General features: G+C 46.0%; 1 protein-coding gene and 1 long non-coding RNA gene across 3 annotated transcripts in view; one reads left to right on the top strand and one right to left on the bottom strand.

Moving 5' to 3' along the window:
- LOC135394565 (teneurin-m-like) overlaps positions 1-12,339 on the top strand; it is a 261,414-nt gene extending 249,075 nt beyond the window's left edge. For both annotated transcript variants that reach the window (XM_064625364.1, XM_064625363.1), the window contains 10 exons: positions 414-554; positions 640-889; positions 1,932-2,167; positions 2,299-2,456; positions 3,626-4,351; positions 5,077-5,446; positions 5,959-6,224; positions 6,672-6,974; positions 8,091-9,696; positions 10,742-12,339. In XM_064625364.1, the coding sequence (XP_064481434.1) occupies positions 414-554; positions 640-889; positions 1,932-2,167; positions 2,299-2,456; positions 3,626-4,351; positions 5,077-5,446; positions 5,959-6,224; positions 6,672-6,974; positions 8,091-9,696; positions 10,742-11,613 (4,928 nt within the window). In that variant the 3' untranslated portion in view covers positions 11,614-12,339. The remainder of the gene's footprint in view (positions 1-413; positions 555-639; positions 890-1,931; positions 2,168-2,298; positions 2,457-3,625; positions 4,352-5,076; positions 5,447-5,958; positions 6,225-6,671; positions 6,975-8,090; positions 9,697-10,741) is intronic.
- Positions 1-25,740, bottom strand: part of LOC135394566 (uncharacterized) — a 79,278-nt gene that overhangs the window by 17,965 nt on the left and 35,573 nt on the right. The gene's annotated exons all lie outside the window — the stretch shown is intronic.

The raw sequence follows: 25,740 nt of genomic DNA, 5'->3' as shown, positions 1-25,740 counted from the left end.
GTCCGGAATGCATTGTGTTCTCCTGGCACGCTATCGTCCATGAAGCAATATGTGGTTAGGCACCCCTGTGCTCCCAAAATGACCAAAGTAGAATGAAGGAGTGGACTTCGTTCGTTCACAGCGCACTTGACGGTTCCATTATCGCACCAGTCCTTCACATTTCGCAGGCCGACAATATGCAGCCAGTTCCATTCGCGTACGGACGGTCAGTTTCCTTTGAAAGCTCGGTTAACAGACGTGAGTGATGCAAGATCCGTTTTGCGTTAATGAAGTTTTACTGTGAACGTAATTATCTGCGTCGTGGCGAAGCTCAACATTCTCTTACGGCATCTTAGCTTGTCTTTATTCTGCGTTCAGTAGTATCACATTCAAGTAATTCATTGATATTGATCACTGATGATATTTCCTTGCAGTTTTCGTTGGCTATGAGTACGGCACCTGCAAGCGCACTGTGTGGACGACGCAGTCAACAACGCTTCGAGGCTACGACATGGACATATCAGAACTGGGTGGATGGAATTTGGATATTCATCACCGTTATAACTTCCACGAAGGCATGTTGACCGTTAGAGTGCTGCAACTAACCTAACCTAAGTTAACCTCAGCTCTACTGAACAATACTCTGGTATATCGTTACAGGAGTACTCCAACAAGGAGATGGTTCGACAGTGTACTTTAAGCATCAGCCACGCGTGATCCAAGTTCCAATAGGCACAGGTCAACAGAGACCGCTCTTGTGCCCCGAATGTAATGGACTAGCGAGGGACAACAAGCTCCTGGCCCCAGTTGCTCTAACGAGCGGCCCTGATGGAAGTGTTTACGTTGGTGACTTGAACTTGGTCCGGAGAATCACTCCTTCTGGGCAGGTCTACACTGTTTACAGAATGAAGTAAGTTTCTTCTGGAACTACCACAATTGGTAATCCCAAGAGCGCTAAGTGTCCCCGAGCCGCAACGGTGGCTGAAAGTCTAAGTGCCACAACGTTGCCAAAGTAGGGTCCAGGGTACCCCGAGATCTTCCACTAGTCGATATTCCGTAGCAAGCGATGAATGCATCACTTCGTGAAATCCAATCGCGACAAATCCCGGTCTTCCAAAAGGGGTGTTTACCTGCTTTCGTGTTACATTTGCAGCGCGTCAGCTTAACAAAATAACGGGAACGCCCTTTATGTGCAAGTAGGGAATCACCGTTACTGTTCTAAAATCTGACAACAACGCGACACATGATTCCTGAAGAACTCAATGTCCTAGCAATGCCATAGTTGTCAAGTTGCTCTTCACCTTCTGATTTCGAACTGTTCGATATAGGTTTCGGAAGCAGAACAATCAGGTGTGCTTCCCACAAGCGTCAGGGACTCTATGCGGGTCTTCAACGTTGTTGTCTTCAATGTTATTGTGTCCAAGGTCGGAGCAGCAGCCTAAGCGTAGTAAGGGGTAGCGTAGTACTCGGGTAACATAATTCCGTGCAACACGATGGGCTCCGCTCTTCACTTATCTTTGCTCTTGCAAAGTTGAATATCTCCAATACCAAAAACATTAACAATATACACAAAATAGATTGTCACAGAACCGATATATTGACTCGGCAACGACACCATAAAGCACAGGCTTCGACATTTTTTTAAAACCCTGTCTTGTCAGGAACATCTGTGTATGTGCATGTCATGTAGTGTGAAAGGTGCAAGTACACGAGGTTGGAATGTGCTTTACGGTCTACCAAAATAAAATATTGAGGATGATAGCTTATCCAAATAATAAACAATCAGATATCGGCAACTGGCTGTAGTGGTCATGTTACTTGTGTTTGCAATTTTCAAACCTACAGCTGTGTGGACTGTCCCACGTAATCTCTGAACGTCATACCGCTACAGATGCTGTGGAATATGTACTTAAACATATGTCCGATTAACGTGCATTTGATATCTTTTCCAGAACCACTGACGTTTCCTACCAGTACCACTTAACGTTGAGTCCCACAGATGGCCACCTTTACATCTCGGATCCAGAGCGTCACCAGATCTTGCGCGTCCACTCCCTGGACAAAGTCGAAGACCCTGACTCAAACTTTGACGTGGTTGTAGGCAACGGTGAGCGCTGTATTCCCCGCGACCATGACAACTGCGGTGACGGGAGACCAGCGCTCGAAGCCAAGCTGTCGTACCCAAAAGGTAGTGTTCCAATTTCTAGGTGTCCAGAGTACATATCCTAATTATAAGCGACAAATAATTTACGACGGCACTTGTACAACATCGTGATGCGTGATTTTGGTTGTCTTTATTGACTGATTATTCATTTTCAGGCATGGCTGTAGCGGTGGACAACAGCCTGTACTTCGGCGATGGGAATAATATCCGCGTCGTAGACAGTCGTGGGATAATTCACACGCTCATTGGAGATCACCACCACAAGCGGCAGTGGAGGCCCATCCCTTGTTCTGGAACACTTCATTTGAGTGAGGTCAGTCGTAAGGTCATGAAATCAGAATGGAAACAGAGAATCTAGAATGTGGTTTTCTTCCTGTGGTGCTAATAAGAAAAACCGGGTAAAGTTTTTCAAATGGCATATCGAATGTCCTCTATGTCATATAGTCGATATGTTTTAGTAGACTCGTTATGGTTTCTACATTTGCTTCTCATAGGTAGCTCATTGACATTAATCGATACTCATCGATATTAATCGATTAGCTCATCGAATGCACCTCGACGCGGCCTTCACAGTGCAGTGGCGCTACCGCTTGAGACAAGTTGCCGCTCCCCACTGCAGCCACTGCGGTGCCGTAGAAGATCTAGAGCACATTCTTCTCCATTGCCCACACTACCAACCTTCCCGAACCGTACTCTCCGCATCCCTCAAGGAGCCAGACTCCGGCCCCCTCTCTCTTACAAAATTGCTTGGTCCCTGGCCACATCCAGCACACCAACGCTCTGCCCTCAAGGCTCTCTTCACCTTTCTGAACACCACAGGACTTCGATCCTTATTGTGAAGGGGCTCATTATTTCATTCCCCGCATCACCACCAGCAATGGGGTAGAGTATCGCCCGCGGCGATGAAACTCCCCAGCCATCATCCCGTAAAAAAATTGTTGTTTAATCGATACTCGGCATTTCTCGATCGCTTTATAACGAGTTCTTTGAATAGCCGAACAGTACGCTAACACAGTTACACAGTTCTGAAGTCACGTGCCCGTCCACTAGCTTGCTCAAGAACGCCCTTGCTCATTTCATTCAGTAGTATTCATTTGAAGGTTCAATTCACCTGTTTAACAATTTGGCCGCTTTTCTGATTCCTTATCACCCCAAGAAGCACATCTTGACCCAATATTGGCAATATTGGACCAATATCGTGCCGGTATTGCCAATATTGGACCAATATCGTGCCGGTATTGCCAATATTGGACCAATATGTTGTGCAGCTTGGGGAGAGACAGTAGAAAACATAACAAAGAAAATCATCTGTAAACTTTGTGATAAAAGAGCCTGGGCATGGACAGAAGTAGCAGATGAGAAGAACATAGCTTTGTGTGGTGCTTTTAGCAGGTGCTCTGACATTTCTCGACATGCCCTTTCTTAACCAGCTTGTTGGGATGTACGCCATTTGGATATACATGAACCCTCTTCTAACCACAGGTCAAGCTCCGATGGCCCACAGAACTCGCTATCAACCCCGTAGACAACTCCCTGTACTTCATAGATGACCACATGATTCTTAAACTCACCAAGGACCAACGCATCCTCGTCGTGGCAGGACAACCTGTGTACTGCAAAGCACAGCAAGGCTCAGCCCAGAAAAGCCGTATGGGCGATGACGCCGACCTTGGAACCCTCATCAGCTTTGCATTTGGACCAACTGGAACGATGTACATCGCAGAAGTAGACCAGAAGGATTCCTACCGTGTGCGTGCCTTAACACCCGATGGTGAACTTCTACACTTCGCCGGTCGAGACGAATCAAGGTGCAAGCAAGCGATGATAGCTGCTTGTGACCCGGGAGCTCACAACTGCAGCGTCTCTTCGAGCCTTTGCGCGCCCACCAACGGGAAGACAACGCTTGCAGTGGACACGAAACTACATTCAGTGTCATCCTTAACTGTTACCAGCGACGACGTTGTTCATATCGCTGACCTTGGAAGTCTGAAAATTTTATCGGCTATACCGTACTTGCCGGAACCAGATGATCAGCAAGAGTACCAGATTGCGCATCCCGAAAATCACGAACTATATGTCTTTAATAAGTACGGACAACACATAGTTACGCGCAGTATCCTTACTGGCAAGACCAAGTATACTTTCCTCTACAATGTCAACACCAGCTTGGGAAAGCTGAGTGCTGTCACCGATACCTCGGGTAACAAGGTAAGTGCTCTGCAATATGTTCTATGTGAATATTTTCTAGCTAAAAAGTGTTTCTGTGCACACATCCTGTGCAGTTTTACCAAGCTGGGTTTCCGTAGATGTCTTGCTCAACATTAAGTACATGAAACTGGCTTACCAGTTATGGAGACGGGAAGCCCTACCGGTTTGCGTAGATTGTCACCAACGTAGATATTGTCTAGAAACATCTTCACAGAGCAGAGTGAATTATGAATTATTTTTAATTAATTAATTAATTGTGAATTATTTGATCTCCTTTTTTATGTCGCAGAATATCGGCCTGTTTGTATAAATGGTAACAATGATAACGGGAAGCAGAGTTACAGGAGTCAGTAGAGAATGGTGATATGATGATAATGACATTGAGAATGAGTCTGAGTCTCTTTACTTAACATTTATGCAAACCGACTGGGAGTTACACAAGCGACCTTAGCGCAATTTGCCTTTGTGGTGGCTTTAAAAAGGTGGAAAGAATACAGGGAAGATGAAGATCGCTACGTGTAAAGATACCATGCTGTGTGTACATAATTAATGTGATCTCGCGGTGAGAAATGAAATGAGAAAAAGCTAAATTGAGGCGACCAAAAATCATGTGGTCAGGTGCTGGGGTGTGTGTTTTACTATGCATATGCCTGCCATAGACCACATCAGATTTGCGAGGACCAACAAGATGCCACATAATCCTTTTCGGTTTTGATAATCTGTAGGTGGCGTTTCTGCGAGACTCCGGGAACAGCTTACACACAATCGAGACAGCACGGGGCCAAAAATGTCGAGTGCACGTCGCCAAGGAGAAGCTGCTGGAACTCCTGGAGTCCTTCGTCAACCCCGACAATCTTCAGACACATTTTAAGTACGACCCATCTGGACTCCTTCTGACCCGCTACGACGCGACCGGCAAGACCTTCCACTACTTGTACGACGAGAACGGGCGTCTCACTGACGTTGTCAATCCAAGTGGACGAGTCACAACTCTGGAGTTCGACCTCAGCTCCGAAGGTGCCTCTGTTTCAGCCATTGAAGATAACGGAAAGCGCGTAGTTACTGTTAGAGGAACTACAGTGATTACAGCCCAAGGTAAGAACGTCACATCTTCCGTAAAAAAACATTCGTTAGAGCACATCAGCACACAGAAGTGTAATAAAAGCACAGATGAAATGTGCACATTAAGAAATGTAAGAACCAACAACACGGCTATGCAGCCGCAGTGCATTCTAATGGTTTCCCAGTACCTTCCCTTGTGTTTTACGACTTTTTTTTTGCAGCTAAAAACTCAACATCGCCATAGTCGCGTAACATATAGTTATATAATCTTATGTTTCTTAGCGAGCACTAATCTAATGTTTATGATACTGTCAGCATAATGCCCTAGGATGGCGGATCGCTGGCGAAGATTCATAGTGCAAGAAAACATTGAGCTTGAGGACACGTAAAAGACAACGCACACACGAAAGCCTAGTTCGTGTACTTAGTTATATATTTCAATAACTTAATCCTTCCCTTACGTCACCAGTGCTCTTCCACAGCCTATTTCCCATTTTGCCTAGTTCTGCAACATTTTAACTGTATTCTCACATACTTACTTCCAGGTGGCGTCTCTATCGAGACAACTTTTCATCAAGACGGGTCCGTGGAAGTGAGCACGCCGTGGAAAGCAGCTGCAGTCTGGGAAGCAGATACGCATCGCGTGCTTCGGGAACTGTTGCCCGTTCAGGCAGGAATGTTCCCCGTGCCCGTGCGTCAAACTCTCTTCTGGGGCGTTGAACCGGCACACACACTGCAATGGCGCTACGACCTCAAGTTTTCTCGCCGTGAGAACGACAGGGCCATCTCTGCGGTAGAACGTGTCCTCTTGGTAAATTTCCGTTTCACTATCACAGTTCAACAGATGAAACGGTAATATGTTACAGTTGTGGGTGAATGATAACATGAATGCAAAAATAACATTGCGGTGAAAGTAAATTTTGTGTTGGCATACGGGTTAAAACAGTCCTTTGGGCCTGTTGGTGAAGTCATGAACAGGAACTCATTTCATAAAAGCGCTAAAAACCAAAGACACAGAACCAGGACGACCAGACACTGAGCGCCGCACACGAGGCTTGCTTATCTATGATTTCGCAAGAACCTTATGGATTTGTACCGTATCGCTTCGAGTCCTTCTGAGCCGGGATATACTCCACATTGTTAAATACCTGAGTACTGGACATAGTACATGTTATAGGGAAACAGCATATGCAAATCCGGAATTCAATCTTCGAGGTTTGATTGGAATGTAGAACCTGACATCCACACTGCTCTGCAGGTGAATGGAACGCAGTACCTTACAACGGAATACGACTGGGTAGCAGCACGAGAGATCCTCTACAACAGCTCACGTAGGCCGTTCCTAGTGGTGCAGTATGACAGCTTTGCCAGACCCGTGCAGTGGTTGCCCACGGACACCAGGGTTCCCCTCAATGTCATGTACGACCGTCTGGGACGATTCTCCGGTTGGCAACAAGGTCTACTCTCCGAATCGTTTGTTTACGATCGACTGGGACACCTGTCAGAAGTTCGGCTACCAGACAACGCTGCCGTAAAATACACGTACGACACCATAAGTAAGGTAAGAACACGTTCCTAGTTCTTGCGCTTCAGCAATAATTACCAACATTTTAAATTGGAACCATGGAAATGTTACTCCGAAACACGGCAATCAAGTTGTTATAACCCTTGACTTCTCTATTTCTGTGGCCAGCCCTAAAGGATGTGCGGCACAGTTTTAAAGCGGTTTTCATAACTGCAGCGGTTTAAAATGATTCTACATCAAAAAGCGAAAGCGTTTCACGGAAATACAATGTCGTTTATTCGTTTTGTATTATGACTTTGTTTTATCTTTGTTTATCTGTTTCTGTACCGCTTAGGCCGCGATTTTCTTCTTTTTGGTTGCGTTGGTAAGCATGCACATTCTTACAGATGATCAATGCAAAACTACCACCAATATTATTCTACACGCATATTTGAAAATATCTTCATCTGCGATATTAAAATAGGAGAACAACGCAGGAAAAAGTCTGACTGGAAGTGCCATCAATGTGAATTGAGGAGAAATACTGATAATTGGCAATTGCTTTAGAATGGCCTTGTCACATGCACCTATGCAAGAGTATTCAGTCAAGAACTACCATCATCATCGATGCGTGTTTGTGTGATTGAACTATCTTCGCTTTCTAAATCGTGCATTTGTTGCCAAAAGTCATATGATGTTGAGAAGCGTGACGAGTTTGGCAAAGAGCTAAATCAGTGCAATAATTGATGTCATAATTGTACTGTTTTTAGTCTCCAAGTTATTATTGCGTTGGAGCCATGTAATATATGGTAGTTTCCGACTTCATTAAATTCTGAATAGTTCAAGTTGCAAACCAACATAAAACACACGAAAGCGATCCAGGGAAGGACTTGGGAACTAACAGCCATTTCAGTTTGATCTAGGTTCTATAAAACTCTTCTAGGAAATTAGAAATCATTATTTACACTGCAGTATTAAACGCCAAATATTTGTTTCGCCATACCCTGCTGAACGAATATTTAGGCTAGAAAGGGGTAAATGAGTAAAAAAAAAGTGTCGAGGGGAATCTAAAAACATTGGCTCAATAGTTTGCTGCAAATACGTTAGCCTATTTACCCTGACCCCGTCGAGAGATAAGGGTTCTGACAACCTTCAATATTTTTCCTCCAACAGCCAACAAAGGTCATACTTCCAAGCGGTCGCACTTTCGCCTTTCACTACGACGACAACGGAGGCCTGCTTCACGTCGTCACACCAAAAGAAACACGTCACTCCTTCCTGGTACTTGTATCCATTGGCTTCTACAAGGTATACTACACGCCTCCAGGAAACAGTGGGCCTTGCGTCGTCCACTTCAACGACCTCAGCCTTCCGATACTCAAGATCTACCCTAGGGACAAAGGCCGAGTTCTCTACCGGTACAGCCAATCCCTCCTTACAGCCGTCGTCTTCGGAGGAGGAAAAATCGAAACAAACTACACTTCCACCGGACTTGTCAAGTCTGAGGCCTGGAGCGAAGACGACGTTGAAGTCAGACACGAATATTACTACGATGGTGCCTTACTAACTCAATGTGTAGCTCGATTTTACAGCAAGTTCCAGTTGACAACAGCGAACTTTCACTATCGATATGACAAGTGGTTCAAAGTTCGTTCACTCAGCGTTCGAATTGGGACGCTCCAGTTCCCAGAAACCGAGTTCACCTACTCGCCGAGGACGGGTAGGAGAGAGGTGGTCGGCAACTTCAGGTTCCACGATCATAGTCCGAACGAGACGGTTATTGCGGACAATGTGGCGAAGTTTACTCAGCAGACGGATGCCCAGCACAGAATACACCAAAGATCCCTTCATATCGGCGATAAAGAGGTGTATCGCATGGACGTCCGATACGGGAATAGAGACGGAGTCGTGCAGACAAGAACGCTGATGAGATTAACGGGAGGAGTACAGCTAAGGACGCAGAACTTCTCCTACGACGAAGATGATCAGCTCACCGAGATGATGGGGAAAGATCACTGGAAGTTCAGCTACGACGCCAACGGGAACATCGTTACGATGCAGTATATGGGAAATAAGATCGAAATTCTTCACGACGTTGGAGACCGAATTTCGCGCTTCGGTGAAACTCCGTTCGTCGTCGACGACAGAGGATTCGTCGTTCAGCGCGGAGAAGAGAGGTTCCTTTACAACACGAAGGGGCAGCTGACCAAAGCATATCGTACACGAAGAGGAAAATACGAAGTGCGCTACTTTTATGATGCAAGAAACAGGCTTGCCATGCGAAAAGATCACTTTGGCAATATGACGCAGTTCTTCTACGCTGATCCAGCTAAGCCTAGCCTGGTGACGCACGTTTATAACAATGCCGACGGTCGTAGTATGAGCCTGGTGTACGACGCCAACGACTTTCTTATTCATATTTTAGTCAACAAGGACAGTTTTTACGTTGCGACCGATCATAACGGCAGTCCTACTCTCGTTTTCGATAAGTACGGCGAAGTCATCAAAGAAGTCTATAGAGGACCATACGGTCACATAATCTATGACTCTACGCCCTTGTTTTACTTGCCTGTGGACTTTCAAGGTGGTATTTTCGATCCATTAACCGGTTTGATACACTTCGGAGAGCGCATTTATGATTCTTTGATGGGAAAGTGGATGACGCCACAATGGGAAGACGTGCTCCACCACGCCACGAATGTGAGGAAACTGCATCTGTACCAGTTCAACCAGAACGATCCTGTCAATCTACGACGATCTGGCAGCAGCAAGAAATTAGGTGAGCTAGCAGGAGTTTCATTTGTCAGTTTTACCACGGAGTCCACCAGTGTTATCATTTGCTGCCACGTTATTACCAAAATAGAACGCTTTGATGAATCACATAGATTTCCTAGTGCAGATAGAATTCTTAGTGCAGTATTTTCTTGCGCTTTTCTCTGATATCTTACTCATTATAGTTTTGTTTATAACAGTCGCCACGTTGAGTTTCCTAACTAGAATCTCTAGGCCAACCACAAAATTTATTTCCCAGAAAAAGATAAATGCATGCTCCAGAGTGGGAAAAATGGAGGTTAGAGGGAGCGATGTAGAAGCCAAGAGGGCTGCAGTGCATCGTAAGATGTGCATTACGCAAAATCGTAAGAATTGTTTGTGCACTTTGGAAAACAAAGTCACATTCTTACATTGCTGTGTCAGTCTTGCAGTACAGGGCATTCTCTCTAACATGCGAAGAAAAGACAATAATAATAATAATAATAATAATAATAATAATAATAATAATAATAATAATAATAATAATAATAATAATAATAATTTATTGTTGGCACGGTCCCCCAAAACAACCCGTAGGGTCTCCTCATTTTCATTTCTTGATGTATGAATATTTTCGAAACACAGAAAATCAGAATATTGGATTCTGAATGCAAAACGCAAATAATTACAGAACACTAATCTCATGAATTGTGTGTGTGTGTGTGGGGGGGGGGGGTATATTTCTTAAAACAAAGAAAGAAGAAGGAAAGGGGCTCATGAGGGGCTACACACGAAGATAAGCAATCGTTTACTACATGTCAGTACATGCCTTGTTTTCGTTTGTTAGTTTCGTTTCGCGTTTTTCATGAAATTCTTTTGATACCTTCAGGGATGGGGCAGTTTTAAATCAAGATCTCAGAAAAATCGTGTATTTTTCGTTTTATTGTACGATGATCATACCAGCATTACACAGCAATACATTGATAGTACCAGCTCATTGATCACTGTCCACGACGCTCAATATACCATATCAAACGCATACATCCTAACAGCCGTTTGTCTACTCTTTCCAGACCTCTCCAACTGGATTGAGAACCAAGGTATCGATATCAGCAGCTTAGGACTCGGCAGGCCCAGCATCTTGCGCGATGCTCCAGGGCTGGTCATCTCTTCTGCCATGTCACCAACGTACAACCTCCCTTTACCGGCGGTTCCCTTAATCTCCGGCTACGCTTGTGCCGTCAGGCGCCGTCTCGAAAGCTTCTCCCGCCTCTCCAGCGTCGAAAGCTCTAAAGTAAAACGCGAACAATCCACCGAGAATTCCATCCCGAAGCTCAGCACTATCAACGTCCCATTCGGACGTGGCATCACTGTGTCCCGAGTAGGGGGAAGAGCGGTAATCCGTTCCGTCGACAAGTCTGACCCTATCCAGCGTGACGTCTATACTTCCGTTTTCAACAACTCGTACCTCTTGAGCCTACACCTTGTGATGCATGGTCAAGACGTATTCTACTTCGTCAAAGACAGTACCTGGAGATTTCACGAAGACATAACCCAACTTCAGCGTCTTGGAACGTCGATCAATACCACCGTCCATCAGAGCAAGGCGGATGACGGCGCTCAGATTTCAGATGTACGAATTCACACCCCGCACGCCATCCTGAACATCCGTTACGGCACCGTACCCGAAAGGGAGAAGTTGAGACTACTATGGCATGCTAAGAAGCACGCTGTGAGCCAGCGCTGGGCGCAAGAGCGGCAGGTCTTGCTGACCGACCAACACGGATCATCCCTCGGTTGGTCCGAGAAAGACAAGGAGCACATTATCAGAACTGGATCAGCTCCAGGCTACAGGGGAGACTATTATCATGATGTGGACTCTTTCCCCGAGCTATCGGATGATCCATCAAATATAGTGTTCCATAAGTTACAGCAGCACAGGTGATGAGCCAGCAATAACATTACCTCAAGAAACGGGAATTTATACCCACGTCTTCAAGGACAACGTGTGGGCGGGTCAAACAGTCAAGACGTGCTTCAACAACGAGAAAGGAGAGAGACGGAAGTTGGACTTCCGAGCCGTTATAGGACAACGAAACTGGAAAGCGTTCTGAATAGAATGATATGTCTTATTCCGTTCCTGCTCTGCTAACAATCACTTCAACCGTAAAAGGATTTCACAACGTATCAAGCTTTGCGTGCTTACTCTTTTGTTTGTGAATTGTACGTATATCAACGACAATGATGTTGTGTACATATTGACGAGAGAGAGACTGGGAAGTAATCCGTGCCTGGCGTTTCTCTAGCGTGAAATAATGAGCTTTTCATCAGTATTTGAACACTTCCGACGTCCGGAGCGTACGGTTCACTGTGAACTCTGTGTGACTAGTCAGAAACTGAGGTCCCTCAGTGTTGTGCCTGATTTGTATCAAAGTGGATATTTGTGTTCCCTCGCGTTGGACGCACGGGCAGACTGATCCTGTTACTATAGAGTGAAGTTCTGTGTAAGGATGTGGTTGAGACGCACCTTAACTTCCTCTTCATTTTACGTTTCCTACCAATGCCAAAAAAGGATGACGACACGTTTGCTTGAGAGCTTAAAACTACATGTTGGGTCGCATGAATGCATGAGCAGCAGATGATATATGATATAAAGTTTTCTGGTCTCCTATGTTGGCGCTTCCTTCCTTGGGTTGGTTATGCGTTTGACATAAGTGCAGCGTTCATATGCTCTATACTACAACGAGACTTGCATAACCAAGGGCTTTTGCTGACACCAGGTGAGTGATGACGTTATGCTGCAGTGGTGAAGTTCTTAACGTGTTGGTAACCGTTGAGAGCGGAATATAGTTTTTTTTTTTTTTTAATCGCCAGCACATGGGTGAGGAGGGGGTACATTATTACAACATAGAACGAAGAAAACGCACAGCCCAAGCTGCACAACATCTTTGCCCAATATTGGTACAATATTGGGCCAAGATGTTGTGCAGCTTGGGTGGTTTTGTGATTGTTATGCACGCCAAGTGTGTTTTCTTCGTTCTATAAAGTAACATGTACCCTGGCTGCTGGTCTGTTAAAAAATTATGACAACAACCAGCGCCATGGCCGAGCGGGATAATGCGTCCTGCTCGTTCATGGGAGCTGTTGCGAATCGTTGACTCGGTAGCGTTGCCGAATCCCAACACCTTGGCAAGAACGAGGCGGAGGTCGAAGAAGCAGAGAAACAGCGTATATTTACAGTGGTTACATTGGGAAAATAGAACGCAGTGGACCCATAGGTGGCCGCTTAAGTAGCCAGCCGTCGTGAGAACGAGGTCGATCGCCGTAGACAGTTCTGCGAAGCGGACTTGGCCGCCTTTTCATCCCCACTTGAAACAAGTAGCCTGAGCGTTGCTGAAGATGGCTTCCCGTGTCCGGCAAGATGACGAATATGGCTAGCAACATACGCCGTAACAGAGCCAAGGTCGTGCTGAAGACTGGGAGGTGGTAGGTTCGAATCCTACCACCGGCTGTCTGAGGTTTTCCCTGGTTTTTCCGACGACTTTCCAGACGAATGTCGGCATAGTTCCCCCTGAAGTCGGCCCAAGACGCATACTAACCCCCTGTTCCCCCACTCCTCCTTCCTGCTGTCCTCTCTCCATCTGTCCACATCTGTACGCCGCTCATAACCACGGTTGCTTCGTGGCGCTGACATGGAACTAAAATAATATTGCAAAAATACGACTATCTTGTGAGAGCTATGTACAGGTTGTTTGCTCTCACGTGTCCAGAAATTATATTTAAAGCGAGCGATAAAAGAAAAGCAAGTGGTACTTTTCTGCTACTTGAGTAAGAAACAGGTACTGCTTCACTAGTAGCGCACCTGTTTCTTGGTCAAGTAGCTGAAAAGTAGCGTTGGTTTCTCTTTTATCGCTGGCTTTAAATAAAATTTCTGGACATGTTAGAGCAAACATCCTGTATATCATTTCCGGCATGTGTCTAAAGCTGAAAATGTGAATACACCCCCTCTAGGGGGGTGCACAGTAAAGACAGGGAGGGCATGTGGCCAAACGATCGGGGGCGGGTCTTGGTAAATCGCTTCAGGATACCCATAGAATCCTCACGACGGGTGGACGTACAGTTGTACATACAAACAACATATGCATGAATAGTTTCGATGACGTACTCTTTGGATATCATGATACTATTTGATACGACTGAAACGTTACAGTATGAATACCTTAAAGGAACTATCGCATCCGTCGCGGTCGATTTCGAAACTACAGTGCCATTTTTTGCTTCTCGTGCATCATCGACAATGGCACCGAAACTCTGACGCGAATTAACGGGGTTGTTTTAATTTGATGTGATGCATGGCAAGAGCAGACGACGGATGTTGAGAGCGTTCCGGAATCCCCTCCCTCGAAACGTCCCTTGGACAAGGCCAATCTGTGAGCGCCCTTTGACGCGGACAAGGCCAATCAGGGAAAGCGACAGAGAGACCTTGGCGTCCGACCGCCGGGCGGGAGTAATGGCGTCTGCAGCTCTGCGAGAGGTCTGAGACCGGACAATGGAATGCTGTTTCTGGTTAGCATTGTACGTGTTTATACAGCAAGGAGCGTAATACCGCGTTCCACGGAGCATGGTCATGGCAGCACTTACACTGGTAAGCGGAAGTCGTCGTATATTTACTGATGTCTCTTCACTAAGTATGTTGCGGTGCGAAGGCGAAGCGGACGACTTCAGAGACAATCGCCTGTGCTGCGTTCCCATTCGTGTTCCCGGCTTAAGTCATTAATTCTGGCTCAGCTGCAGAGGGAGAGCGAATCTTTAAAACTCGTTTATTTAATAAGTACGTTTTCGGAAGAGAAACTTGGCCAAGTAGACTGTGAAACCATGCCGAACATTACCGTATCGGTCTCTCACACAACTTTCCGGATGCGATGATCCCTTTAAAATACCGTAGTATCTGTATATGCAGCACCTCGCGAAGCCAAGAGTCGCGCTCAAGATGATGGCACACCACTATAGTCACTAAGAACAGCGGTCACTACATCAGCACTACGGAAAAACACCAGGCAACTGGTAGGTTCCTCTTAACTCGCCTTCAAGTTCGCTATCTATTTCAAGGCGTATATTATACAGAGCGATTTTGTGTTGTTCTCTTACATACCAGATCGTTTACCAAGCGTTTGCGTTGACTTTTACCAAGACCACACCCCGATTGTTTGACCGGGTCCAGGAAGAAATGCCCCCGGAAAAAATGTCCCCTGAGGAACACTCATTTTTGGTACGCGTGGACTGGTTGACTTCGGACGTTGACTTTTTACTATGACGGTGTGAATATTTGAATTTTTGGTATACTGAAGCGTATAATCGTATATGCTATTGCATTTCGGAATCAAATATGGAATTCAGTTTTCGACTTCCGAATCGAATTGATATTCCTTCTAAACCGAATATATCTGAATAGTCCCGAAGCTGCACACGTAAGGCCGGCACATAGAGAGCATAAAACAGATTGAGCACTATATCAACTATATACTTACACATACATACCGTACATGTTTATATTCCAACATATGCTGTATATGTATCTGATACGGTTATTCAACGAGTCGCTTAATATATTCGTATTCAATTCCGTGTTAGACTGACTATTCACATGTAGCATTTCTTTGTCTAGGGGGTCGCTGTGGGTGACCAGGGTCAGTTTTGATGCATTTACGTCGTTGTTTCTTGCAATAAAGCGGTCTGTACAGTCACGGGGCTCCCGAGACTCAACGCGTGACATCGCTAGACATATCGAAATACATTTTTGTCTGTCAATTTTGTAGCTTTTCCCCACGCATTCTATTTTCCTTTTTACACATCACACTGCACGTCGATCCGCGCGCTTTTAAAAAAGAACTTGACATGCTCCTAGCCTTTCCGAATGACATCTGCTCTCCTGATTTGTTGAAACTGGGCGGCGTACGCCTTTCTGTGACACTTTACATTTGTGTTAATTAGCAAAGAAAATGGTTTTCCGTGTTAGCGCCGCGAAGCAACTGTTGCTGGACGCGGTGTACAGGCGTGGACAGAGGACAGCAGGAAGGAGGGCTACAGGGGGGTTAGCATGCCTCCAGGGCCTACTTCAGGACGAGTGTGCCGACATTCGTCCGGAAAGTCTGCGGGAAAACCCGGTGAAAATGTCAGACAGTACAGCCGATACGGGGGTTCGAACCCGTGCCACCTCCCAGCCTCGGCGTGAAAGGCGATCATCCTAACCGCTACCCCACGTGAGTATAGGTACAGAAAAATGTACGTCCCGCCCTTAATTCCCTCAAACCTGAAAGGATAGCTGTGTCATCAGGCCTAAAATCTGCAGTCGCAAAATCTCGACGTTCTGATTGCACACCAGTCAGTGTGACATCACGCAGGATATACTTCTTAGTATAGGAGGAAACAAAATAAGAATATCCCAGCCAAGTGTGCACGTTGTATCAACAAGCGTGACAATTGATTGCAGTGTATTCTCTACGCGAAATCATAAGTCAAAGTGGCCCAAGCTTCCCACTGAGTAACTTAATAAGTCGTTAGGTATTTTAGTATTTATTTGAGTCCGAGCACTTCAAGACCGGCAATATCGCAACCGGGGATTTCGCAACAATTCCACGCGCAGCAAAAGTGGATGTTTCTCAGGGAACATTTTTTGCGGGGACATTTTTTACAGGGGACATTTCTTCCGGGAACATTTTTTTCCGGTTCCCGTTTGACCACATCCCCTCCCTTTCTTTACTGTGCAGCCCCTGGGGGAATTCGTTATTTCAGCTTTAGACATATGCCGGAAATTATATATATATGGCTGTCACAAGATAGTTGTACTTTTACAACATTTTTTAGTTCCGTGTTAGCGCCGCGAAGCAACTGTGGCTATGAGCGGCGTACAGATGTGGACAGATGGAGAGAGTACAGCAGGAAGGAGTGGGGAACAGCGGGTTAATATGCGTCCTGGGCCGACTTCAGGGGGAACTACGCTGAAAATCGTCTGAAAAGTCTTCGGGAAAGGAAACCCAGGAAAAACGTCACACAGCACAGCCGGGGGTAGGACTCGATCCCAATACCCCCGATCTTGCGCACGGCCTTGGTACCACCGTCGAGCGGACTCCTTTACCCACTCGCTCCTTGTTGGACTCTTGGTGGGAACTTCCTATTTCCTTTTCGTCGGTCCTGACTGCTTTTTTGCATGATTACAGTCCCTCTTCTTTACTGTCGACCATTTGTTCGCATTCTGGACAGTGACTCCTCCAATCCTAGCTGAACTCTTGCTGGAACTTCCTACTTCTATACCTATTTCTTTTTCATACTGTGACTTCTCTTTGATTACAACAGCCTTTTTCCATCGACCATTTAGACAAGGAACCCTGCAATCCTAGTTGGACACTTGGTGGGAACTTCCTGCACAGGCAATCTCAGGGTGCACAGGCAATGCAGGGAGTTCATAAGGCCCGGAGCTTGAAGAAAGCGAAGGAAGGCAGTGATGACGGCCCACTCGGTAGGCCGGGGAATGGGACCCAGTAGGGACAATGTGAGAATGTTGTGACCAAGTTGGAATACACGACGGCAGAGGGCATTACGATGTAGGTGTTGCCGGCCGTGTAGGGTGCACTGGGGATGTCAGTCACCGCGCCATAGCCGGTGCAGAGGGGAGCGCTGGATTGACCCATTTTAGAGAGAAGCAGTGGTGCGTGGGCGACGTTGAGACAGAGGCGGTGAAGGAGCGATTCCTCGTGACGAGTGCAGCAACACGTAATAAAAAAGTCGCGCACGGCTGCACCAGGTCCCAACGGCCAGATAATCAAGGACACTGCCCTGTCAGGTATGTTGGCGATTGACACAAAGAGCATCACGAGTCATATTCAACTCCGTAGACCAGCTTAGATGTACGTACGTAATCCAAAACCGATGATCAGGTCATATTATCGAGGACAGAATAACTTCAGACAGGAATAACTTTTTCAGACAGAAATGACTTTTTCCTGCATTTGTATGTCTTCGTAATAATGGTGATATAAATGAACTGTCGTATTAACCAGTATGACACACATACACAGGACTGACGTGGGGACGGAATGATTCCCGAGCAGAATGGCCATAATACGAGGTAGAGCACTGCACGGGCCCGGGCCCCCGACCCGGCCCGGGCCCCCGACCCGGCCCGCGGGCCGGGCTGGGCTTGTTATTGGCCGTGTGCTCCGGGCCGGGCCGAGCCCGGGCCGACAAAATACGCCAGCACCACGGGCCGGGCCGGGCCCGGGCCGTTAAAATACGCCACCACCGCGGGCCGGGCCGGGCCCGGGCCGACAAATATGTTCCCAAGAGTCAGGCCCGGCCGGGCCACGCAGCTAATTCCACACATTGGAGATGCATTAGTTCATATCATCATGCGCTTGCGTCATTCCTGTGCATATTTTGCAAAGACAAGCAAAGGGTACTGCATTATGCATATGATTCGACCGTCTAGAACATTCTCCAAGCCACTTTACATTGCTCCTCACTCCTCACATATTTCACAATCACTCTGGCAAAGCTTGGTGAGAGGGATAGGGACTGGGAGAAGCAGTTTGTCGACAGCATGCTCTATCTCCGCAAAATCTTGACAGTGTAACGATAACGCCCCGTGCGTTCTGGATTTAATTTGGTCTCGTGCGGTTACGGTGTTAAACCGCCATCACTTGTATGTTTGTCTTCTCTCCTTATAAATTTACTTATAAATTTGTTTGATAATCGCCAGAAACGCGTACGTCGCGGCTGGAAATACTAAGCCGGGATCTACTCGCCGGGTCACCGGGCCGGGCCGGGCCGGGCTCTATTTGCTTAGACGCCGGGCCGGGCCGGGCTCTAGTCACTGGGTCACCGGGCCGGGCCGGGCCGGGCCGCATAAAAATATGAAGGTCCGGGCCCGGGTTGGGCCGGGCCATTTTTCGATGCGCCCGGGCCGGGTCGGGCCCGGAAAAGTCGGCCCGTGCAGTGCTCTAATACGAGGCCAGATTTCATGTATTCAGTGGCGTGCTTTCATAAGAGGTACAAGCAAAGATATTGCATATCTTGAGAAATTCACTTAAGCACTTTAGTGAATACACTGTGTACATGGTATTAACAACTGTTTCAACCAATAAAAGAGCAGACACGAAGCGGGAACGCGGTGTACCTTACACGTGCTGTATTTCCAATGCATGCATGGAAACGTACATACAAACATACTACACGCATACTGAAACGCATGCATCATTACTCTCACTGCGATGACTCCCTGCTTTTATCTCTAATGATTATATACAGGGTGTCCCAGCTAAATGCGAAAAGATTTTTTTTAAATATATATACATATCACTTTTTTCGAGGTGAAATCAATTGCAATACAGCATATGCTGAAGGGCATTCCTTAGGAGGGCACCAGCAAACTCCTAAGCCAATGTCCTAATTAACTCTCAATAATTAACTTTTTAATTATAAAACCTACGAAGTTGTCCCAATGAGAACATCTGGTCTCTTCGATCACATGATGCTGTAGCCGTTTTCGGAACAAAAATCCGTTCAATAGATCGTCCGCAAAAAAAATTCGCGAAGAAACACCATTTCTTTTCTTTATTTTGTTCATTGCGGATCTCCAGATACGCTTCTTTCCTTCATTTCCAATGTGAGAGGGTGAAGGAGCACAGTGCCGCCTCTTGCGTCCTGGGAAATGATTAAAAGAAAACAGAAAATGCAACCAGAGATAAGAGCAGTTCCGATAGCGTCACTCGATCAGAGGTGGGCAAATGCAATCACGATCTTTGCCCTCACCTGAATTTTCGTCACAGATGTTTTCCTCACCTCACCTCATTTTTTGGGGGACTTTGTTCCTCACCTCACCTCAACCTTCTTTTAAAATTATTTTCACCTCACCTCACCTCAATTTGTTTCTGAAAAATGTTCCTCACCGCACCTCACCTCAACATTTTCCAGAACACTTTTTCCTCACCTCACCTCATTTTTTTCTGAAAAGTTTCCTCACCTCACCTTACCTCAACCTTCTTTCTGAAGTATTTTCCTCACCTCACCTCAACCTTCATTCTAAAGTATCTTCCTCACCTTACCTCACCTCAACCTTCTTCCTAAAATATATTCATCTACTTGTTATAATTTTTGCCTCTTCGAGCTCACCTTAACCAGTTTCTGTAAAACCGTTTTCACTTCACAATTTTCTCTTTCATTAGGAGTGGCGTCGCTCATAGCGACAGTTGCTTCGCGGCACTAACACGAAATAAAAAAAAGTATTAGGAGCGGGAAGGTGTGTGTATACGTTGCAGTTGGCTTTTTACTGCTTCGTTGGTTGACTCCTGACAACAGGTTACAAGTACCCATAGCTAAGATTCATTGCCTTGCTTGGTTCGTCCTTCTTGCAACAAGTATCCACTACATGCACGATCAGTAAAAAATTGGGTACATGGGTAGAGAAGTTGCACAAAACGAGCAATTTTGAGTTGTTTTTCATACTGGCAAGGCAGGAATGGCTTATCGAGTATCTCTCAAGCGGAAGTCGTTTTCGGGATGGTATGCAGCTATACTTCGAATTACTTGTACGTTTTGCATTTTTGTCTGTTATGACTTTATATTATCGATCAATATTATTTAAATAGCAGACGTATTCATTTGTAGCCGGAATTCGGGGACCTTTTCTTCATGACCCTTGTTTTGAAGCAATCAGGTAGACGTGCTGTACGGATTACTTGTGACTTATGTGTTGACTTACTAATTAAATTACTTTATGTAGACACAGACCTCTTTTACCTTTTCACCTAACTTCATTGCCGTACTAAAAGCTCAATATTTCAACTTGTGGCCATACGGAATATATGCCATTATTTGCGCTTGTTGTACTTAAAGCGGGTGTTGTTGCCTCCATTTTTTACATCAGTCTCTGATAAGGTCATTGGTTGTCATGTACTATCGTTCCAAATAATACGTGAAAGACATCTGCTTACAGACTAACTAGTTTGGCTTTGTTGAAATCCAAACACTCAAAGCACACGGAACTATACTGACTTGTTCATGTGTCTCACATCATGTATGTGACTCAACTGACTAGTTTGATTGTGTTGAAATCTGAGCTAAATACATAAAGCACATATATATTCACTTGTACGTGTATCTGATCCGACATCATGTATCGGACTCAACTGAAAGTCTGAAACTAACGCGCTTACAGCGAACACATTTTAGTGTAGAGAGCCTATGCTCACAGTAACATTTTTGCTACATTGGTAATAGAAAAAGCTGGCTCTCGGTGCCCTTTTAAGAGATCGTGCAATTGAAGATAGCCGCTCCACATCTCCTCAACCTCCCTCTCAAAAAATTTCGACACCTCACCTCACCGCAAAGTCCTTGTCAAAAAATTTTCCTCACCTCACCTCAATCTCTCTTGAGAATTTTTCCTGCCCTCACCCTCCCTGCCCTGCCCTCCTGATCGTGCCCTCACCCTCACATCACCCTCACCTCACGCACATTGAGGTGAGGTGAGGGTGATGTGAGGGTGAGGGCACGCTCACCCTCATTTGCCCTCGTGAGGATGCCCACCTGTGCACTCGATGCATTTGTTTTTGCTTTGTTTACGCAAGCTGTTAAAGCTCGTCTTCGACGCATGAGGCTCCACTGTGCTCCTTCTCCCTCTCAAATTAGGAGTGAAAGGAAGACGCGCCTCTGGAGAAGCGCAATGAACAAAATAAAGGAAAAAATGGTGTCCCTTCACGAATTTTTTGCGGACGATCGATTGAACGGATATTTGTTTTGAAAACGGCTGTGGTATCAGGTGACCGAAGGGACCAGATGTTCTCATTGGGACAACTTCGTAGGTTTTGTAATGAAAAAGTTAATTATTGAAAGTTAATTAGGACATTGGCTTAGGAGTTTGCTGGTGCCCTCCTAAGAAGTGTCCTTCAGCATATGCTCTATTGATTTCATCTCGAAAAAAGTGATAAATATATATTTTTTAAATCTGTTCGCATTTAGCTTGGACACCCTGCATGTATAATCCCGATTCGATACACGAGGTTTTCTCGACATTCTCTCCAAGGAGCAGCTGGTCCCGTGTACGTGTGTTCTTTATATCCCTCGTCCTTACAGCTCCAGTTCCTTCGTATCTCCAAGGACCTCTTCTCCGAGGACGTCTTCTACTACACCCCTAAAGTATTGTTCTGCTAAGGTAATAAGGCTGTTAGCGAGAGTAGTTACATGTTCTATGTGCTATCCCTCTTGCTCTGGGATGTGGGTAGTCCAAGAGAACTGCCCACCACAGATAGCATGCAAGCATTCCTCAGTAGTATTCATTGGAATGCTCCCTGTACCACGCTAACCGCCAGGATATTTGGCGAAGTTAAGCCTGGTTTAGAGTTCGACGAAGCGGGGCCTAACGACGCGCAGCGCACCACCGCGCATGGCGAGCCGCCGCCGGTGAAGTTCACAGTTCGACGACACTCGGCGAAGGGCGGCGCGGCGGCACCGCGCGATACGTGAGCTGCCGTCGCGGGAGTAGAGCAATGCTCTACATCTGGCGGTGGCCAGCGAGCTGATGCACGGCGTGGGCTCCGGTGGACTCGCATTTCCCAACATGGTTTCGCCCATTGACCTTTTGATCGAAGCTGTTAAGGAACACGTGCCTATATAATGCACGACGGATGGGCTAGACACAAGCAAAAGAAGGCGAACAGCTGGGAAGACGTGTGATTTTCTTCTTCAGTCGAGTGTCCATGTTTCGGATGTACCAACCTTATTACAGTAGTACAAACGTACGCTGGGAACACGGATTGTCTTTCGTCGGATTCCAGCACGCGGGTACCAGTTGCCAGATATCACTGCTTTCCCACTACGAAACGTGAAAATCTTAGGTAGAATCACTGGTTGCGCTGCGCCGAATCCCGTCAGACTATGATCCCGGGAGGATGAGGAAGCGTGGCGTAACGAACGCTGGCTGCCGGCGCGGAACGCGGGCAGCGATGGGCGAAGACTACGTCGGACTCTAAACCAGCCATTACCCCATCCGGTTTAGGAGCGAACGTGCTGGCCGATGGACGTGGCGGCAGCTCTATACGCTCCGCAAGTCCGCGAGTTTAGTGCGCATGATGTCACGGTGACGTTTCTAGGACGCTCCCGATTGGCCGAAGGAACCATGTGCGCGCTTCAAGAAGGTAAACAAAGGGACATTCGATGCACGGGGTGCCCCTGGGAGGGCCAAAACAGCTCTGGTTTCTGTATTAGAGGTCCCACTTTTCGTTGGGCATGATCTTGGTTTATCGACGAAAGACAAATATATTTGCACGCAATATATGCACGCAACACACGCAATATATATATATATATATATAGTTGAAATAAATGGGAGACAGAAGACAAAAGTAGGGGAAGTAACAAAAAAATGGTTTATTAAAACTTAAAAATCATGAAAGTTAGGGAGAATGTCTACGTTACGGCGGAAGCTCCGCCTTCTTCGGGACAAAAGAGCTAAATGTGGCCACGAGGCTGATAAGGGGCGTAACGTAGACATTCTCCCTAACTTTCATGATTTTTAAGTTTTAATAAACCCTTTTTTTGTTACTTCCCCTACTTTTGTCTTCCGTCTCCCATTTATTTCAACTATAATTACGTAGCCGTCCGATCCAACTCCAACTTTTCAAGCCCCTTATCAGCCTCGTGGCCACATTTAGCTCTTTTGTCCCGAAGAAGGCGGAGCTTCCGCCGTAACGTAGACATTCTCCCTAACTTTCATGATTTTTAAGTTTTAATAAACCCTTTTTTTGTTACTTCCCCTACTTTTGTCTTCTGTCTCCTATTTATTTCAACTATAATTACGTAGCCGTCCGATCCAACTCCAACTTTTCAAGATATATATATATATATATATATATATATATATATAATATATATATATATTAAGGAAGGGGGAAAAGCCATTAAAAAAATAAGTAAATGATGCTAGACGTGTTTGAAATTCAAACTTACAGATTAAAATGGCTTCTATGGCTGCACGTAGAGAAACAGATACTCATTGAACGATGCGACAGCACCAGAGGACACGTGTTTCGCCGTGTTTGCGGCTCATCGGCCCTGCGCAGCTACCCAGGGCCGATGAGCCGCAAACACGGCGAAACACGTGTCCTCTGGTGCTGTCGCATCGTTCAATGAGTATCTATATATATATTATATATATAACTAGGGTTCGTGGTTTTCGGCACTTTCCGAAAAATGCCGGAAAACACCCCCCGAATGATTTTTTTCAGATTCGGAATATTCCGAAAAAATCCGACTTTCTCGTATCCTGACAACTGCCATTCCTGGAACCGCAAAGGGAAATCCCATTGGAATCTCCCTTTGTCGACTATTTCTCGAGCGTGGCATTATCACTATTAAGAACCGTTGTGGTCTCTTGTTGTCGGGTTAAAAAGAGATCACGAGTGTACGTAGTTCCCAAACGGTTTCAAAAGCCGATCGCTGATCCCCTGCCCTAGCCTTTTAGTTCATTTTTGTGTTCTTTATATTCCTCTATCTACTCCCCTTCAGTTACGACTTGGAGTGACCCTTCTTTCCGTTCCTGAGGCGCTTCAAGGCACTTCGAGGCACTTCACTGTACGAGGACTTATTCTTATTTGTTCTACGAGATGAATCTCGTATGGATGATATAAAGCGCGAGTTTTTCGAATATGCTGCATGCCCTGCCCCTCAGGTGGATATATCTCCTATTCAGTTTTGGACGACCCGTTCCAGCACATGGCCTTTGTTATCGCAGTGCGCCTTAAGCATACTGGCTATTCCTGTTTCTAACGCTAATGTTGAGCGCGCGTCCTCTAAACTGCGTGTTATTAATCGCAAGGAGCGAGCCACTATGACAGATGCCAGCATGATGATGTACGCTTGCATCTATTACAACAAGAGGTGGTCTCATTGTTTGCTGGTTTGGCACAGGCAATAAAAGACATTGTTAATGAAACCATGAATCAATTCACTTCTTTTCGGTTCGTTGTCACTTCGCGCGCAAAATAGGCTTTCCTTCATGCGAAATAAATAGATGCCCGTATTCGGGCATTTATTTTTTAGGTGGAATATAGATGCCGAAAAAATCCGATTTATAGTCCCCCATACAAATGCCGATAAACACCCCCCGAATTGGGTTGAAAATAAATGCCGAAAACCACAAACCCTATATATAACGCACTATATTTGCTGAAATTTCAACTATTCGGCTCTCGTTTAAGTTCGCTTGTGCGAGCATCCTGCAAACATTTTCATCATTTTGTTCAAATCACGGTCTCGCGGAGTTGACAGCTTTCTAGGGCGAACAGCGAGTGTTCTCGTAGACATGGTAAATTTAGTCATGTGGCAGCTACAGTGGTCTAAATTACCGTGAACGACAGGACGACGACAACCGTGCCTCAGCACGCGTACGAACTTTCTTCTTCCACTGTGAAGCAAACGGAGCCTGGTGCAGTTGCACCCGAATGGACAATGATCATGCCCGTTCCTGGTATAGTGTGAGGCTCCACAGTTATTAGACGTTGGAACTACTATGAGACCACTCAAAACAGCACATTAAACTGTGACCTGCCGCGGCGCTCTTCGTCACTAACACGAAAGCAAAGCCTTGGGAGTGCACCGTGTTTGAACACTTTCTCAGTAGTCAACGTAAAACACTGCACAACTCACACGCACACAAACACTCCCCGGTCGTAGAATGCCGTTTGAAGCCGCCAGCAACAGCAACAGTTAATCGCGTTCTCCCACCGTCAGCGAATCCGTGTGCGCTTTGGAAATAAATAAGTGACACTACATCCAAATGCGACGAAGTACAGTCATAAATGCAGCAGGTGTTTAACACCGTATCACTTAGCAAAGCGGAAAACACACAAAACGTACGGCGGGTTCCCTGCTGTTTACCTTTCTCTAGTTCGCACGTGGAGGCGACAGGGGCCTTGGCGAATGGGAGCGCGGCACCCCACCGCGTACGTCATTTTACACCCTCGCCCTCTTCTGCTGCGCAGAAACGTATTTGCGGAGGCGGAGCGTATTCCTCTCGGGTGTC

This window comes from Ornithodoros turicata, chromosome 5 (genome assembly GCF_037126465.1).
Source record: "Ornithodoros turicata isolate Travis chromosome 5, ASM3712646v1, whole genome shotgun sequence".
In the NCBI taxonomy this organism is placed as follows: domain Eukaryota; kingdom Metazoa; phylum Arthropoda; class Arachnida; order Ixodida; family Argasidae; genus Ornithodoros; species Ornithodoros turicata.
This window is presented reverse-complemented; position numbering and strand designations above follow the sequence as displayed.